Here is a 19,289-nt window from a genome sequence, read left to right as displayed (position 1 = left end):
GTCAGTGACCTAGTAGAGACCTGTCATTGTGTTGCCAGGACAACAACCTCTCCCTCAACGTGGGCAAGACAAAGGAGCTTATCGTGAACTACATGAAACGGAAGACCGAACATGCCCCATTCACTTCGACGAGGCTGTAGTGGAGCTGGTCGAGAGCTTCAAGTTCCTTGGGGGTCACATCGCTAAGGAACTATCGTGGTCCAAACACACCAACACAGTCGTGAAGAGGGCACAACGATGCCTTTTCCCCCTCAGGATGCTGAAAAGATGTGTCATGGGCCCTCAGATCCTCAAAACGTTCTACAGCTGCACCATTGAGAGCATCTTGACTTGCTGCATCATCGCTTGCTATGGCAACTGCTCGGCATCTGACCACAAGGTGCTACAGAGGGTAGTGCATACGGCCGTGTACATCACTGGGGCCGAACTCCCTGCCATCCAGGACCTCTATACAAGGCTGTGTCAGAGGGAAGGCCCTACAAATTGTCAGACTCCAGCCACCCAAGTCATACACTGTTCTCTCTGCTACCGCACAGCAAGCGGTACTGGAGCGCTAAGTCTGGGACCAGAAGGCTCCTGAACAGCTTCTACCCCCAAACCATAAGATGTCTAAATAGTTAACCAAATAGCTACCCACACTATCTGCATTGAACCTTATTGCACTCTTTTTTGAATCAGTGCACACACACTGGACTCTACCCACTCACTCATACTTACATTGACACTCCAACACACACTCCCTCACTCACACATAACACGTACACACAGGCACACATTCACCACACACACACACTTACACATTCATCACATACTCTGCTGCTACTGTCTATTATTTATCCTGTTGCCTAGTCATGTTACCCTTACCTATATGTACATATCCACCTCAATTTCCCCATACCCCTGCACATTGACTCGGTACTGGTATCCCATGTCTATAGCCAAGCTATCATTGCTCATTGTGTATTATTTCCACATGTTACTATTCTTTTCTTCAATTATTATTGTTGTTATTATTATTATTATTAATGTACAGTGTATAATTTTGTATTCTGCATTGTCAGGAAGTAAGTAAGCATTTCATATTATATTCATATTAACACCTGTTGTTTACGAAGAATGTGACAATTAAAATTTGATTTGATATTCAATGTCTGCTTTTTAAAAATGTATACCCATCTACCAATAGGCGCCCTTATTTGTGAGGCATTGGAAAACCTCCCTGATTTTAATGGTTGAATCTGTGTTTGAAATTCACTGCGCGACTGAAGGACCTTACAGATAATTGTAATTGTGGGGGTACAGAGATTAGGTAGTGATTCAAAATTAATGTTAAACACTATTATTGGAGTGAGTCCATGCAACTTATTATGTGACTAGGCTTGCCATAACAAAGGGGTTGAAAACTTATTGACTCAAGACATTTCAGCTTTACATTTTTTATTAATTTGTAAACATTCCTAAAAACATAATTCCACATTGGCGATATGGGGTATTTTGTGTAGGCCAGTGACACATCTCAATTTAATCTATTTTAAATGCAGGATGTAACACAAGAAAATGTGGAAAAAGTCAGGAGGTGTGTATATTTTCTGAAGGCACTGTATGTACATTACTGTGTATCTATGTATGTACATTACTGTATATCTATGTATGTACATTACTGTATATCTATGTATGTACATTACTGTATATCTATGTATGTACATTACTGTTTATCTATGTATGTACATTACTGTATATCTATGTATGTAGATTTCAGAGCTGGTGTCCGTCATCGAACTGGATAATCCAGGGTAACACATTCAAAGATACAACACACAGTCGACACGCTTCGTCAATCCTACATTTTATTTGGATAATGTGTACAGCTCTATTCTCTACAGCAAGCCAACACAGTAGTGCGCTAGAGACGGGGGTGGGGGGCGCTCAGCACGGGACCGTATGACACAACACACCTCATGGTCTTGAGAGGAGGCGCCCTCAGAGTGTCTCACTACATTTCTTATGTTGTATGCCTGAGGGAACATATAGAGTGGTGGCTTTGTATTGCTTGAAAAGACTTAACATATCAAACAAGAAAAAAACGAATACTTATTAAAATGCCCATGTAGTGGACATGACTCAGGCTCATGGTCTCGCGATGAGGTGATGGTGAAATCCACTAGTATGAACTAATGTTGTGGATTTACCTCTGTGACCTCTGGCTTCTGTCAGGATTGACCTCTGGGCGCCAATGGCGAGAGAGTTTTTACACTAAAAAACGTTCCTCCCTCAAAATGGAATACATACTCAGCAGGGGAAATTCATACAAATGTCTCCCTCATCCTAATTTTCTTCATGCTAGTGAGTAAATGGGTAGAGAAACATTTGAGTAAATGTGGAATTGGAAACCAGATAGAAGATAGAAGTGAGGATACCAGGGTGATCTCAAAAGTCATTGCTCGATTCCTTGTGTCTGTTCTCCTTGCCACCTCCTCAAAGGATCAGAAGGAAGCAAGGAGAGCAGAAGGGGAAGATCTGAGTTTTCTATGAAGAATCAAATAAATACTTTTAAGACTCATCCTCTCCTGGTATTCAGAAAGAGGAGAACAAGGCTTGCCTAATAAATCAGACTGGTACCAATTCTTGGTATACAGTCTGAAAAAAAGCTTCCTTACAAGCCAGAATGTTCAATACAATTCCATTTGAACTTACTCCATCTGTTATCTGTGAGGTTGGTCCTTCAGAATATCCACAGGAAAGTATTATTTACCCAACTTTTCAGAGCGCCAGTACTGCCTTTGCAATTTCTATCACCTGGCACGACTTTGGTTAGTATGCATGTATCTTGTGCATGTAATTCCGTCTTGTGCACATGCCTTAGGTCACGAGCAAACAAATATTGATTGCCACACACAGAGACCCGCGTTTCGAAGTTGGTTTAATAATGCTTTTCTGTGGATATTTTGTCTCAAATTTCGACCGACAGACAATTGGCAGAGTAAATTCAAATATAAGGTACGTTTAGTTTTTTTTCTACGTAATTGTGCGTGGCTATGCTGCAACGTTACACAGCATAGCCACAGCAGGACTACTCTAAGGCAGAACACCATACAACTGTGTTGGGCTTCTTTGGCTCATCATTGTCGTCATAAGACACTTTTCACCACAATCTGATTCAACAGTATATCAAAGCTGTTTAGCTATTTCATTAAGAATAAAGGGATAGTGTTTTTATTTGTTATTTGTCTGTGATATAATATCATATCAGCGTGTCACTTACACATTTCAATGTCCAAAATGTGTAAGATTTGAAGTGTCAGGTTTATCTGTTCTTATTGCTTAGTTGTAGAGTGGAATGTGTCCGTGTGAAAGTAAGGATATTTTTTGGACATAGCTGCCTCTAGCCACAGACCAAATCTGTACCGACACCACTATAAGCACAGGTATATCACAAGTACATCATCCAAGGACATGTGCTTTACATGAAAGCTGAACAGTCTAACTTCTAGTTCCCTAAGAAGAACATGTACTCTATAAACATTTTCAATGTCATGTTACTGTCATTTTGATATTGAATGGGGAATGTGTTCTCAGAAGCTGAGGAAATAGTGCACAGTCATGATAAATTGCTTGCTTGCAGGCTAAGGGTTAAGGGCCATTATGGAGGCCTTGACCATGAATCTGGACATTTTTCTACATAGAAAATGAAAGTTGTGCCTATGGGACACAGCCATTTTTTGGGAGGCTTGACATTATTGTTGCCAGCAACAGTTTAAGTTCATGGCTTTTCATTAATGAGGCAGCTCTTCTTACATTGTAAAAAACAACAATGTTAAATATCTGCACTGAGTGCAAACCATCTTCTCTTCTTCAAGGCATTCCATGACAATACCTCCTCCAAATGCCTTATAGACAGATAAATACAGAAAACATAATAGTTTTATAACATTCTGTAATATAATGAACATAATATATTAAACAATCAGTTAAATAAGTCGTAAAAAAAGATGAAGTTAAAACAATCATAATAAAACATATCATTCTAATAGCTTTTACAGTATTCCATTTTATATTGATTAATAGGAAATATTTGGTTTTAAACAACCCCTTGACAACATTTCCCGTGTGGCTCAGTTGGTAGAGCATGGCACTGGTAACACCAGGGTTGTGGGTTCAATTCCCACAGGGGACCAGTATGAAAAAGTATGTACTCACTTACTGTAAGTTGCTCTGGCTAAGAGTGTCTGCTAAAAGGATTACCTCTGTGTTATATTGAGTTATTATCAGACGATATATGTACATTCATATAAGGGTTAAGATATATTACCTACCAAGATAAACGGTTTCAAAATGTACGAATATCTGATGTTGAATGTAAAATCCACCAATTTCATCAACTAAAAGACAATTAAAAGGAAAAGAGACTAGGTTAAATGTTCAGATCAAGTGACACCACACATCTTCATCTGGTTGGGTGCTATTCTCTCACTACACCACTAGGGTCTGCCAAGTGCAAATCAATGTTGACTGGTTTCATAGCGTCATGGCTTTCAACAGCTGCTGTCTACACAGCTTGGAGTCTACCATGTAGATAACCAAAATTACCCCTTTATTTAAGAACATTTGAATTTTCTCTTCTCAGCTATCTGAGACAAGAGACAAATCTACCAGAAGGCCCTAATAACCCCTTTTGCTTGACTAGTAATAGTGAGATCAAATCAGCCACAGCCTAAGTTCAACCCAAAACAAACAGCAACAAACTGTCACGCCCTGACCTTAGAGCTTTTTATGTCTCTAATTTGGTTTAGTCGGGGTGTGATTCCTTTCTCTATGTTTTTGTATTTCTTTGTTTTGGCCGGGTATGGTTCTCAATCAGGGACAGCTGTCTATCGCTGTCTCTGATTGGGAACCATACTTAGGTAGCTTTTTCCCACAGGGTTTTTTGTGGGTAGTCGTTTTCTGTATAGTTTAGTTTCCTTACAGAACTGTTTGTTTTCTTCTTTGTTAGTTTTGTTCAAGTGTTCTGATTGAATAAAATATCATGAACACGTACCACTCTGCGCTTTGGTCCAGTCATATACAGGAAGAGGATCTTTACACATACCATCTATAAACAACATTCCTATGTGTCTTTTATCCCTAAGGTGAAACCCCCCCAGCAAACCACAGATGTAAATAAACACAGAGAAATACTATTCTCTGTGTACAGTATTACACACAGCTCACTAAACCTGAGAGAAGCATCTGGCCAAACTGGTCCCAATGCATTATTACCCAAAAGTGTCCTGTTTATGCAAAGCATCTGCAAGATTAGGTTACCTATACCTCCACCTATTTATGCAGGATGCCAGGAACTCCAGTTTAACTCATCCAATAGCTTCATCAGTGTTTGGTAATATTTTTATTTTTTTTAAAGCTCAGAGACACAATATAATTGAAACCTACTAAGATCTGTGTGTGAGGCCAGTGGACTAATGTTACTTTCAATTATTGTATAACGTATAGGGTGTGCTGTAGGCCTACCTATTGTATGACCAATGGAATAAAGAAAGATTCAGTGGGATATGACGGTATGACTACACCTCTTGGCCATGTGGGAACTTTTCAAGTGAAGGCCACCGATGCAGATCTGAAATTCAATAGTATTCACAGCAAGGACATACACAGATGCTCAGATGCTACCCAACTGTGACTCCACGTAACAGAGGTCAGAACATGTTTTCTACAAGGGCAACCCAGGGTTGATTTATGGTTGGCCCTAAAACGACACAGCAGGGTAAGGTAATTGCACAGTAGGCGCTGTGGTCTATGGCAACAGGCCATAGGTTAAACTAACCTCCACACAGGATGTCACACTCAGATAAGGCCCCATAATAATGTTATATAGAGCGACGCCAGTGTAAATGCATTCAACTACATGATTCTACACATTGACGTGAAGTGATTAGTAACAACAACCTCATTGGGTGTTCGTACACCTGGAAGTTTGGGTTAATTCAGGTCATGTCAAAATGTATAATTATAAAAAGTGTTCATCATAGCAATACATCTAAATATCAGTCATTAGAATTAATAGGATTATAATCAACAATGCTAAATTAATCTCAGTATCAATTCGATAATGGTGCAGGACAATGGGCGATTTACAGTATTAATAAAATCAGATAGTCATAGTGATTATGATAATAGTGATGATGATGATGCATTTCTAGGGATGGTCGCAGTGGGGCCATCAGCCTTCAGCCTTGGTTTGAGCAGCCAGCAGGTGACGCTGTGGCCGTGGCTGCCAGTCTGGGAGGAGCTCTGTCCTGGGGCTCCATGGGCCTCTCTCCACCCCCCTCCTCCTCCCCTCTTTCCCCCACCAGAGGATTCTGTCTGTGGGCCAGGGAGTAGGAATGCCTGACCCTGGACCTGTGGTGCCTGCGGTGAGGGTGGAGGAACAGTGCTGGGTCAGGCATGGTGGTGGGCTCTGCAGGGCACGTCACCCTCTCCCTGGGGACACACTCCCTGGCCCTCTCCGCCCGGAGCTGGTGCCCTGACATGGTCCTGCTGCCCCTGCGTTTAGGCTTGACCACAGGGGAGGCTATGGCAGAGCTGGTGTTGGAGGCATTGGAGAAACCGGAGGGCGACTGAGGAGAAAAGGGAGAAAAGATGGCAGTGTCCCACTCGGCTGCTTGGCTGTACTGGGGCCCAGGGGGATTCCCATGATGACGATCCCTATTCTCCCAGTTTTCCCTGAGGGCTTGCTGCCTCTGCTGTAGCCGCTGGTGTCGCAGTTTCTGTCGGGCAGCGTGCAGCTGGAACGAGAGGTAGGCTGCCGCCTCGGTCTGCCTCTGCAGCTCTGTGTTGAGCACCGTGGAGCGTTGGCTGCGGCGCTTCAGCTCATCCAGGAAGCGGCGCTCCTTGTCCTTGAGGTTAGCCCGCAGCACACCAACCAGCGCCCCCTTGTGAGTCAGCTCCTTACACAGCTCTCCCAGTGTGCACTGCTGCTCGGCCCGGCGATCTTCGACCTCCAGACAGCGGGCCTCCAGCTGCTCCTCCTCCTCCGCCAGGTCTGAGGACGCACACACGAACACAGAAGCAGAGAAGTGCACACAAATCAAATAGTAAGGACGCATCAGAGATTCACAGACAGATAGCTAACATTCAGACAAAAAAACAAGCCCCAAATGCAGCTGCCAGAAAGATAACACACTGCCTGGATATGATACATTCAGTCAAACGGATATGGAATTAGTTCATGTGACCAGCGCTGGCTGCTTTCAATCACCAAGTTGGCCTCAAAGCACATTTGTGGATCATCTGGCAGATAGGAAATGGTATGTGGGTTTAGGGATTGAATGGACAAAGGCAGAAGACTGAGCACATATGGGCAAAGGATTAAAGAGCCACTGAGCAAATCCCTGCCAGTATCCACCACCCAATCTCTACCAGCCGCATCATGGCCACTGGCATGGTGTGACATCTGCTGCCACTTACCCACTATAGAGAGAGAGTGAAGAGAGTAGACTGGCAGACTGCTCACATGCAGTGGTGGTGTGATGGGAGGGGAAGGAAGGTGATTGTTTTGGAGGGCTGATAGCCGATATAACATTCAATGTAGTAATATACTGATAGTTCCCTCAACCCAATAATACTTTCTCAGCGGACAAAATTGGCTGCACTGATGTCACCATTACACCAGGAATTTGCTGTGAAAACGTCACTGCATCCAGTTTTAACCACAAGTCTAAAATCATTGTACATCATTTGCTGTGCTTCTGGGGCAAAGTCAAAGCTATAGTACTCCATCACAGTGAAATCCTCCAGTAGGAATGGGGGATTAAAAAAAGCCTTAGTCAGTACTAGCTGCAGCTGTACCTTTGGGCTGAGGCTGCCCAGCTCAGACAGCTGGGCCAGGGGAGAGGGGTTACACCACAGCCTCTGGTATGCTGGTTGACCCAAGAATTAGGTCAAAGTAAACTAATGGGAAGGGAGGGGAACAAAAGGTGCTGTGATTAGTTGAAACTTGGATGTGAAATCATTGTAAAATGATCAGTAGGGATTTTCATTTGGCCTATATTAGGATTGCTGCATCTAGTTTAGAATAGGAGGAACCTGATATCCACATAAATAGCCCTTCCTTCCTCTATCTCCTTTCTCATCCTCCTCTCTTTCTCTTGTTCTTCTCTTCTCTCATCACTCTTAATCTCTCTCTCTGTACCAGTCTCATCCTGTACCTGTTTCTCCATCCCTCTGTCTTAATCTCTCTCTCTGTACCAGTCTCATCCTGTACCTGTTTCTCCATCCCTCTGTCTTAATCCCTCTCTCTGTACCAGTCTCATCCTGTACCTGTTTCCCCATCCCTCTGTCTTAATCCCTCTCTCTGTACCAGTCTCATCCTGTACCTGTTTCTCCATTCCTCTGTCTTAATTATTCTCTCTGTACCAGTCTCATCCTGTACCTGTTTCTCCATCCCTCTGTCTTAATCTCTCTCTCTGTACCAGTCTCATCCTGTACCTGTTTCTCCATCCCGCTGTCTTAATCCCTCTCTCTGTACCAGTCTCATCCTGTACCTGTTTCTCCATCCCTCTATCTTAATCCCTCTCTCTGTACCAGTCTCATCCTGTACCTGTTTCTCCATCCCTCTATCTTAATCCCTCTCTCTGTACCAGTCTCATCCTGTACCTGTTTCTCCATCCCTCTATCTTAATCCCTCTCTCTGTACCAGTCTCATCCTGTACCTGTTTCTCCATCCCTCTATCTTAATCCCTCTCTCTGTACCAGTCTCATCCTGTACCTGTTTCCCCATCCCTCTGTCTTAATCCCTCTCTCTGTACCAGTCTCATCCTGTACCTGTTTCTCCATCCCTCTGTCTTAATTATTCTCTCTGTACCAGTCTCATCCTGTACCTGTTTCTCCATCCCTCTGTCTTAATCTCTCTCTCTGTACCAGTCTCATCCTGTACCTGTTTCTCCATCCCTCTGTCTTAATCCCTCTCTCTGTACCAGTCTCATCCTGTACCTGTTTCTCCATCCCTCTGTCTTAATCCCTCTCTCTGTACCAGTCTCATCCTGTACCTGCTTCTCCATCCCTCTATCTTAATCCCTCTCTCTGTACCAGTCTCATCCTGTACCTGTTTCTCCATCCCTCTATCTTAATCCCTCTCTCTGTACCAGTCTCATCCTGTACCTGTTTCTCCATCCCTCTATCTTAATCCCTCTCTCTGTACCAGTCTCATCCTGTACCTGTTTCTCCATCCCTCTGTCTTAATTCATCTCTCAATCCCAATCACTATTTTACAGATTTTTCTTTCTACATCTGTTTCTCCCCTCCTGCCCTCCACTCCTCGCACCCCCTCTCCCTCCATCTCTTTCCCCTCCCTCCCTCTCTCTCTGAGTAACCCAGCTTTCTCCTTGGTGTAGTTCTTCCTGGTCTCTGTCAAACTGTCGCCCACTAGACCAGGGTGGTGAGGTCATGCTGCAAATATAGAAAATGCTGTGTAATCTAATCTCCATTTTGTCCTCCTTTTCTCTCTCTCTCTCTCTCTCTCTCTCTCTCTCTCTCTCTCTCTCTCTCTCTCTCTCTCTCTCTCTCTCTCTCTCTCTATCTCTATCTCATTCACTAACCCTCTAACACGTTCTGTACCATTCTTCCCACTCCCTCCCTTCCTCCCTTGTCCTTCCATCTCTCTGTCTCAGCAAACAGACTGTAATTGTACCCCTCCACCAGGGCACAGAGGAATATGAGAGAGGAGGAAAAATGGATGGATCAATTTGTGAGGATGGAGGAGAGGGGGCTGTGGTGGTGTGATAGAGCAAAGGACGGCCTGCTCTGGAAAAAGAGGGGGGTCCTGATTAGTTATAATTGGCTGCAGATGGGCATGAACCCCCCAACTCCTCCTTTCTTTCTCTTTCTCTCCACCACCCATTCCCTCCCATCCCCTCTGTCTCTGTAATTATCTACGATATTATTGTAATATCCATCTTCTATCTAGACATTCTAATGCAACAAAGTACCCATGAATGGAATATTAAGGTGCACACACACAGCCTTTATCTGATGGTTCATATTCATGAACTGTGTATTGCACTCCGCTGCCAATCTACCCAATTCCAATCCTCCTACATGTTTTTTTTATCCTGGTAACAGATCAATCCATAAAATGTGATGTTTTATTCATGGAATATGGCCTTTATGGCTGAGGATGAGAGGGGGAAAGGGAGAGAGCGTTTGTGGAGGTCGACCACAGGGCTGTCCCTTGGCGGATGGGTAAAGTGAAGGATAATGCCATGAGGGTGGGATGGGGGGAGCCAAAGAGGAGAAACAGTTAGTGTCACAAAGCCAAGCCTGGAGAGAATGAGAGGGAGGGGGGCAGGAAGAGAGAGAAAGAGAGACACAGAACTTACCCAGTTCACTCTTGCCTGGAGGCTTCACATTCAGCTCACATGTCAACTCTGAGAAAACAGAGACAAGAAATGAGACATCAGTGAGACAGAGACCTAAATTAATAATGTGTGAGACAGAAATGAGTCATATGAGTAAGTCTAGGAGACAAATAGATACATTTCAGGAATTTACAAAAATAATAAAAAGGAATGCTTTCAATCTGATGTGTCTCATTGAAAGACTAAATACTAATGCTGATCGAAACTAGGGATGAATATTTCCCACCAAATCTACCAAGTTTCAATACCGAGAATAATTCATATTTATCCTGAAAGTGCCCATCATAGCAACGAGAAGTAGGGTTGCTGAGGGTGCTGTAGCACCCCCTGATAAATCACATAAAAATATATACATACTGTACCAGTCAAAGGTTTGGACATACCTACTCATTTAAGAGTTTTTCTTTATTTGTACTATTTTCTACATTGTAGAATAATAGTGAAGACATCAAAACTATGACGTAACATATGGAATCATGTAGTAACCAAAAAAGTGTTAAACAAGTTCCCACATATGCTGAGCACTTGTTGGCTGCTTTTCCTTCACTCTGCTGTCCAACTCATCCCAAACCATCTCAATTTTGGTTTGAGGTCGAGTGATTGTTGAGGCCAGGTTATCTGATGCAGCACTCCATCACTCTCATTATTGGCCAAATAGCCCTTACACAGCCTGGAGGTGTGTTGGGTCATTGTCCTGTTGAAAAACAAATGATAGTCCCACTAAGTGCACACCAGATGGGATGGCGTATGCCATGCTAGTTAAGTGTGCCTTGAATTCTAATAAATCTGACAGTGTCACCAGCAAAGCACCCCACACCATCACACCTCCTCCTCCATGCTTCACGGTGGGAACCACACATGCGGACATCATCCGCTCATCTACTCTGCGTCTCACAAAGACATGGAACCAAAAATCTAAAATTTGGACTCATCAGACCAAAGGACAGATTTCCACCATTCTAATGTCTATTGCTAGTTTCTTGGCTCAAGAAAGGCTCTTCTTCTTATTGGTGTCCTTTAGTAGTGGGTTCTTTGCAGAAATTCAACCATGAAGGCCTGATTCACACAGTCTCCTCTGATCAGTTGATGTTGAGATGTGTCTGTTACTTGAACTCTCTAAGGCTGGTAACACTAATGAACTTATCTTCTGCAGCAGAGGTAACTCTGGGTTTTCCTTTCCTGTGGCAGTCCTCATGAGAGCCAGTTTCATCATCACTTGATGATTTTTGCGACTGCACTTGAAGAAATGTTAAAATATCTAGAAATGTTCTGGATTGAGTGACCTTCATGTCTTTAAAATAATTATGGACTTTCAAATCTCTTTGCTTATTTGAGGTGTTCTTGCCATAATGTGAACTTGGTCTTTTACCAAATAGGGCGACCTTGTCACAACACAACTGATTGACTCAAACACATTAAGAAGGAAAGAAATTCCACAAATTAACTTTAACAAGGTACACCTGTTAATTTAAATGCATTCCAAGTGACTACCTAATTTATTTTATTTAACCTTTATTTTTAACTAAGCAAGACAGTTAAGAACACATTCTTATTTACATTGACAGCCTACCCCGCATGACGCTGGGCCAATTACGTGCCACCCTATGGGACTCCTAATCATGGCAAGATGTGATACAGCCTGGAATCAAACCTCTAGCACTGAGATGCAGTGCCTTAGACCGCTGTGCCACTCAGGAGACCATTAAAGCTGGTTGAGCGAATGCCAAGAGTTTGCAAAGCTGTCATCAAGGCAATGGGTGGCTACTTTGAAGAATCTCAAATATAAAATATATTTTAATTTGTTGAACACTATTTTGTTTATTACTTGATTCCATAAGTGTTATTTCATAGTTTTGATGTCTTCACTATTATTCTACACTATTATTATACAATGTAGAAAATAGTAAAAATAAAGAAAAACCCTTTAATGAGTAAGTGTGTCCTAACTTTTGACTGGTACTGTATATATATATTTTAAATTGTGCACTAGGTCTTTATTACCTTCTGTATGAGTGGAGCAAAATAGTGGTCAACAGAATATTTCCTCAGCCCTCATATGGGCAGCAAGAAGGCTAGGCTATGAGACCGCACAGACAAGCAGGGGAAATATTCTAGCGGTATTTTGACATGCAGGCAAGAGAGGTGCTTTGATAATGCAACCTATGGATTACAGAATAAAGTTTGGAATTTTCATGCGAGACAGGAGTCAGGATTTTGTGTTTCAGTGGGATTGGGACTGGATAGGAAAATAGCCTAGGTTCTAGGACAGGAGAATTGTCCTCATTCCTCTCTGAATTGTTAACAGACTTCATATCTGTGACAGAGATGCCTATGTAGTGAAATGTGTATAGGCCTATCTAATGTGTGACTGTGTGACTATTCACAATGACAGCTCAAAGAGGCACATGTTCATTTATAGTCTTTAGGCCAACTGTAGAGGTTTCCTGTAGGGTTTAACTGCAATCGGGTCGATGTGCAGTCCGGCAGTGTCAATTATGCGTGCGCTTTGAATTTAAGGCGACTTTGTGTGAAGTAAATGTGCTAGGCCATGTGACAACTTCTTTGGATAATGTGCTATTTACATTTTTGCCTATCTGGTGCTGTGCATGTGTAGGGCCTGCATTGGTGCCAACATTGGGGTAAAATGTTGTAATTTCCCAGGTCTTTCATTTTATTTTCTCAGGAAATGTGAAGTGTTCCCAGGACAGTCCCGGGTTCGCTGTTACCCATGTTAATCCTTAATCATAACTGTAGTGCTGTTGAAGCAGTGAATGTCCAATCTGTTTGTTTGCGTCTAGTCTGTCAATTAGCTTGACTGCAGACAGTTCAGACAGAGATGATTAGGGCCTTGTGTAGACTGGACATACAGTAATGCCATTGAGTTAAACTGATTATGTTTAGCTGGGTGGACTCTAAGCATTTCTCCAGTCAGCACAGACAGATGCCATGCTTGGGTTGCTCTCAAGGACAAAGACTAAAATATACTGTACAGTATTTATATTATGTCCCTGTCTAATTCCCTCTCACTCGCCAGCTGGGTTGAATAGACAGTTTACGTCCCAAAATAAGCACAGTAAACCCTTAACCTATCACCTTCTTTTGCCTGCTCAGAAAATCCCATCAATCCCCACACAGAGAGAGAGAGAGAGAGAGAGAGAGAGAGAGAGAGAGAGAGAGAGAGAGAGAGAGAGAGAGAGAGAGGAAGAGAAGGAAGGAAGGAAGGAAGGAAGGAAGGAAGGAAGGAAGGAAGGAAGGAAGGAAGGAAGGAAGGAAGGAAGGAAGGAAGGAAGGAAGGAAGGAAGGAAGGAAGGAAGGAAGGAAGGAAGGAAGGAAGGAAGGAAGGAAGGAAGGAAGGAAGGAAGGACAAAGGAGGAGGAGGGTGGATAGATTAACTACCAGGAACAGGAAGGTATTATAATATGTGGTTTCCTTTCATGGAAACCCTGGCTGTAGTGGGGGAGCATTCATTGAGATAAACCTGCTCTTTTCAATTTAAAGTTAATAGTCCCAAGAAAACAAATTTATTGGGCTGATAGACTAGTACAGTAGGCTACATTGTGTTTGTATCTAAGATTTGATGGCTTTAGCATCTTTGCAGTGTATGAGCCTAGTCTGTCAGTCAAACCACAACACCATGTGGTGATGGCCTTTAACTGAACCTTCTTCGTGTTCTGCAGTGAGGTCTGCCTCTGTTTGGCTTGGCAGTAACATTGTTGTTGTAAAGAGGGTCACTGTCTACTCCACTAGTCTAATTTGATCTCTGTGTGTTTGCGCACGTGTGCATACGGTATGTGTGTATGTTTGTGTGTGTGATGTATAGACTCACCGCTACATCGTTTCTGCAAGGACAGGATCTCCAGGTGTAGGCCATGCAGTAGGGTGAGATGTTCCTGTCTGAGAAACACGGTACTCCTCTCAACACTCTCCATCTGCATGTCCAAGGTGGAGCCTGTAGGTTCCATGATTACACACCTGTCCTGCACCCTGCACAGAGAACAGGGTCAGAGGGCATTAATATACATTATACCTGCATGTGTATAAGGGTCACTTTCCTGTTACTAATGATGAACAATAACAAAAGGAAGTATTCCAAATGTATATGTGTGTGTGTCTGTGTGTGTCTGTGTGTGTGTGTGTAATGATGCATTTGCAGTATCTTTCCCCCTTCTTTATTTACCTTCACTGTAGGTTAATTATTTAATCTTACTTTACAATGCAGTTTAGAATATCACCTGACACATTTTCAATAAGCATTACAACAAGAGAAACACGGGTCTTAATTTATTCTAAGATAAATTTAAAAAAACACAATGATTGATGATGGTTATGTCAGGTAAGATAAAGTGTGTATGAGTGTGTATGAGTCATTGTGGTCATGCGGTTAAAAATGTATTGATCACCCAATAAAGAGATGGAAGAAACCAACGCAATATGCTTGGTAGGTTACAGTATGTTGAAAGTCCTAATACCAGTTAAATTCAATTTTACAGTTGATTCCTACATGCCTACAATACACTCAATAAATGTGGCAATTTTATGAAAATGATCCATGCTTACCGTGCTATTTTAGATAATGTCGAACGGAGTCCCAAAGAATTACGATATGAAATTCATGATCCTTCGATCCATACATGATTGATTTCCAGGAATGTTTCAAAACCATTTAGGATATTCGTCCAATAATTGAGATCAATTCAACATAATTTGCAGGCGATAACGTTGTATCAAGAACGAAAGATGATAGCCTGTACACAGAAAAAAATCAGCGACGCATCGCATAACGGTCCTGGGAGGCTACAACAGGATAAATATGTTTTGATTGCTGCTGCACCATCTCGCTGCGTCAGTAAGTTATTGCCAAAATACTCATAACAAGGTCACCATAGCAAGTTGATTGTAACGTATGGAAACGGAGCACGATACATTTCGACAGGCGCAGCCTCCCTCTCCTTCATCGTCTGTTGGGTTGAGCTGGTACAGTAGTCTACTGTCGTATGATGAAAACAAGACATCGCGACCGGAACATCCGACTCAAATGCAGCTTATTGAAAGAAGTGGCCGTACCCAACATCGACTTTTGCCAGGATCGATATAGCAGTAGTTCGAAGGCAGAGATAGGACAGGATAGTCTTTATTATGAAAGTTAAAATGACTGTACTTTTGGTAAGACAATTGTTTGGGTGACACCAAAGCTTGTTTATCCGAGCCAGGGTTCTTACGAAATCATATGGGCTACTTTGGGAATATGCACGGCAAATTACAAGCCTCAATTTCAGCACCATGGACAGGGACATTGCTCTGGACATGCGTCACCCTGAGACAATCTGACACAGTCCAGTCATTCCTGATGGGGGATGGCAATGTCTTGCTAGGCTTGATGGATAGGCCTAGCTCTTATGTCTATATGGAAATTATCTAGGTTTAATTTTTTTCGCAACATTTAGCACAATAATGAGGCTTAATTGGCCAAGAATTAAGACTGTCAATCATTGATATTCAACCTGGTCTCAGAGCATTTAGTATTATAGTATTATTCTGTATGTTAACCCGGGAACCTCCATTTAGTATGATACAGTATGTTAGGTTTCGTATGGTTTGTAATTACTTTTTTGGATGTCCATCACCCATTTTATATTGTACTTCTGACACCAATGTAATGAAACAGAAGGGAGCAGGTCTCGAACCCCCGACCTTCTAGCCCGAGGTCCGGCGCGCTATCGACTGTGTCGCAAAAGCATGCTCGTGCGGCAGAGTCGATTTCCGAGTTTATAAACCCAAGGTCGTTACACTATGATATGTTACGAATTACAATGCGTATTATATGTTACGAATTTGCTAAATGTACACCATGTTATGAATTTTCTACATTTATGATATCTTATAAATTCCAGCTCGGTGGGTAGGTGGCTAAGGTTAGCGAGCTGGCTAACGTTAGCTAGCTGGCTAACGTTAGCTAGCTGGCTAACGTTAGCTAAGCTAGGGGTTAGGGTTACGTTTATAAGTTAGGTTAAAGGATAAAGGTTAGCGGAAGGGTTAGCTAAAAGGGTTACGGTTAGGGAAGAGTTAGCTAACATGTTAAGTAGTTACAAAGTAGCTAAAAAGGAGTAAGTAGTTGAAAAGTTGCTAATTAGATTCAAACTCCCAACCTTTGTTCGCGTTACACGCCCACCTCCCCCGACCAACGACCGTACTTTTGTTTTTGCCTTAAATAACCATCTGTCTTATGTAACCATACCAAACGTAATTTATATCATACTAATTTGAGTGTCTCAGATTGTCATTTACTGTGTTATGTCCAGTCAATGAGATTAGGCTAGTGATATTGAGTCACTGGTGCCTCAAAGATGATGGCAAGACATCTGCACCCACTAATGAAATTAATACACAAAATACTTTCAATGTTATGTTTTTTATTTTCATATTAAAATACAAAATATATGTTACTGTAAAGAAACATACATTGGAGTCGTATTAATTAACCCTCAATTCAACAAAAAAAAAGAAGAAAAAATACAATTATCTTCCTGAACACATTTCCATTTGTTGGTCATGTTAATTCTTGCATATTTCCTCAAGGTATGCTATATGTGGTGGCAGGTAGTTTAGGGGTTAGAGCGTTGGACTAGGAACCGCAAGGTTGCTTGATCGAATCCCTGAGCTGACAAGGTATAAATCTGTCATTCTGCCCCTGAACAGGACACTGTTCCTAGGCTGTCATTGAAAATAAGAGTTTGTTCTTAACTGACTTGCCTAATTAAATAAAATATGCATTGGCTAATATGCAGCTGTAATTTTTAAACTTCCATTCTAGCATACATGACACACATCTTTCTCTACATGTTTTTATTTTTATTTTTAAACATTCAACACCATGGGCCAGAAACGTTTGAATACATTGGCCATGCTGTCAATCCAGCATGACTTCTGCCGCGTTCAAAACAATTGGAAAATCGGAACTGAGAAAATCTGAGAAATCTTCAGTGAGTTCTAGACAACTGGGAACAAGGAAATAAATTAGCTCCGACTGGGAAAATATGTTTTGAACGGTCATCCAACTCGGAATTCCAAGTTGAGAACTCAGGGCTCTTTCTAGAGCTCTGACCTGAAGATCACTGACGTCATGATTCAACCTGTTTTTTTTCAGTTCACAGTTGTCTTGAAAGCACCATAAATCCAGAGAATGCCAGATTTGATGACAAAATTTGCCCACAAGAAGGACCGCAGCGCCACCTTCCTGCTCAAGTGAGCACAGCACAACAAGGTGAGTCCAAAAATGTATTTTATGCTTCTGCATAAATTATGTAGTATGCCAGGGAGATACAGTGGGGAGAACAAGTATTTGACACACTGCCGATTTTGCAGGTTTTCCTACTTACAAAGCATATAGAGGTCTGTAATTTTTATCATAAGTACACTTCAACTGTGAGAGACGGAATCTAAAAATCCAGAAAATCACATTGTATGATTTTTAAGTAACTAATTTGTATTTTATTGCATGACATAAGTATTTGATCACCTACCAACCAGTAAGAAGTAGGAAAACCTGCAAAATCGGCAGTGTATCAAATACTTGTTCTTCCCACTGTATGTATACTGTTGCTAAGAAAGCAATACTAAGTGTATGCTGGGTGGTAAGCTGTTAGTAGCCCATGTGCCGCACCCTAATAATTTGGTCCCTTTCCCCCTCGTAACCTGGCCTACTGTTCTGACTTGGTGGTGCACATGTAGCCTAAAGGCTGTTTTAGAGAAATGTCATCATCGAATATTGTAAGAGCTTTCATTGTCTGCTTATATGCCCCCTTTATTTATCCTACGGTTCTGACTTCATGTACAGGGAGAATACTGTAAGAATGACCCATGTTCTGAATTCTGTCGCTGTACATTTCAAAAGTGCTGAACAAATAATATAATGGATAGGCGTCCCGTCCAAGGGACAATTGTAAATCATGCAGCGCCTTGTGTCATGATCGCAGATTTTAGAGAAACAACAAATGTCAGGACATATAAGTGTCTTATATCGGCAGAAAGCTTAAATTCTTGTTAATATAACTGCATGGTCCAATCAATTTACAGTAGCTATTACTGCCATGCTATTGTTTGAGGATTGCTCCTAACAACAAAACACTTTTTTCACTGCGATAGGTTTGATAAATTCACCTCTGAAGGTGAAATGTGTACTTACATTCTGAAATCTTGCTTTGATTTACCATCCAAAGGGTCCCATAAATAACATGAAGTATCGTTTTGTTAGATAAAATTATTTTTCATACACTAAAAAGGTCCATATAGCATGCACAATTGATTTTGTATTTCCACTTGTTCAATTTGCAAAGAAAGGAATCTGTGAAAATCTAACTCTAAACGTTGTTTCAACCAGTCAAATCACGTTCGTTTGTATTTCTCAGAGATCATAGAACGTAACCAGACTTCACTATATCATTATGGGTGTAGTATATCCTATAGGACACCAAATTTGGTCAGTAAGCAACACCTTCATGGCATGTCGATGACAAGGGCGGTCTTCACTTGATTGACTTTAACTTTGTCAAATAAGCACCAATTGGGGTCAAACAAAGCTAGCCAGATAGCCAATGAGCTGGGCTTTACGGGAGTATCCGGAAAACCTGTATCCGTCTCAAAATGTAGCTGCCAACATTGCGACAGCATGCCTTTTCCTTTTGGACAAAAATTGTAAGATTATTCAGAGTTATGAAGTTATGAAAACTGGTTGTTTTGCAAATGTTTAACTTATAATATGGCTACTAATAGTGGGAAAGCTAAATCAGAGTCCAAGTATAAAGATTTGACGATATTATTGCAGAAAAATTTCAAATGAATGCAAATGTCTCCTTCATAATTTGCCCAAATGTGCCTGGGTGA

The 19,289-nt window shown here is 41.8% G+C and overlaps 2 protein-coding genes across 3 annotated transcripts in view; one reads left to right on the top strand and one right to left on the bottom strand.

Annotated features, from left to right (window-relative positions):
* Positions 1-1,727: 1,727 nt before the first annotated feature.
* Positions 1,728-17,299, bottom strand: LOC118372745 (uncharacterized). Of its 2 annotated transcripts, none has more exons than XM_035758731.2 (4): positions 16,556-17,299; positions 14,236-14,393; positions 10,371-10,418; positions 1,728-7,036 (listed from the first exon to the last, which is right to left on the bottom strand). In XM_035758731.2, the coding sequence occupies exons 2-4, from the start codon at positions 14,369-14,371 to the stop codon at positions 6,222-6,224; spliced, it is 999 nt and encodes a 332-aa protein (XP_035614624.1). In that variant the 5' UTR covers positions 14,372-14,393; positions 16,556-17,299; the 3' UTR covers positions 1,728-6,221. The 2 variants fall into 2 exon arrangements, with proteins under 2 accessions (XP_035614624.1, XP_035614623.1); XM_035758730.2 differs by lacking the exon at positions 16,556-17,299 and adding an exon at positions 14,967-15,098 and having other exon boundaries at positions 1,829-7,036.
* Positions 15,125-19,289, top strand: part of aifm4 (apoptosis inducing factor mitochondria associated 4) — a 64,077-nt gene continuing 59,912 nt past the window's right edge. The window contains exons 1-2 of the mRNA XM_052467568.1: positions 15,125-15,255; positions 17,554-17,670. Of these exons, the coding sequence (XP_052323528.1) occupies positions 15,147-15,255; positions 17,554-17,670 (226 nt within the window). The 5' untranslated portion in view covers positions 15,125-15,146. The remainder of the gene's footprint in view (positions 15,256-17,553; positions 17,671-19,289) is intronic.

This window comes from Oncorhynchus keta, chromosome 18, assembly GCF_023373465.1.
Source record: "Oncorhynchus keta strain PuntledgeMale-10-30-2019 chromosome 18, Oket_V2, whole genome shotgun sequence".
NCBI lineage: Eukaryota > Metazoa > Chordata > Actinopteri > Salmoniformes > Salmonidae > Oncorhynchus > Oncorhynchus keta.
This window is presented reverse-complemented; position numbering and strand designations above follow the sequence as displayed.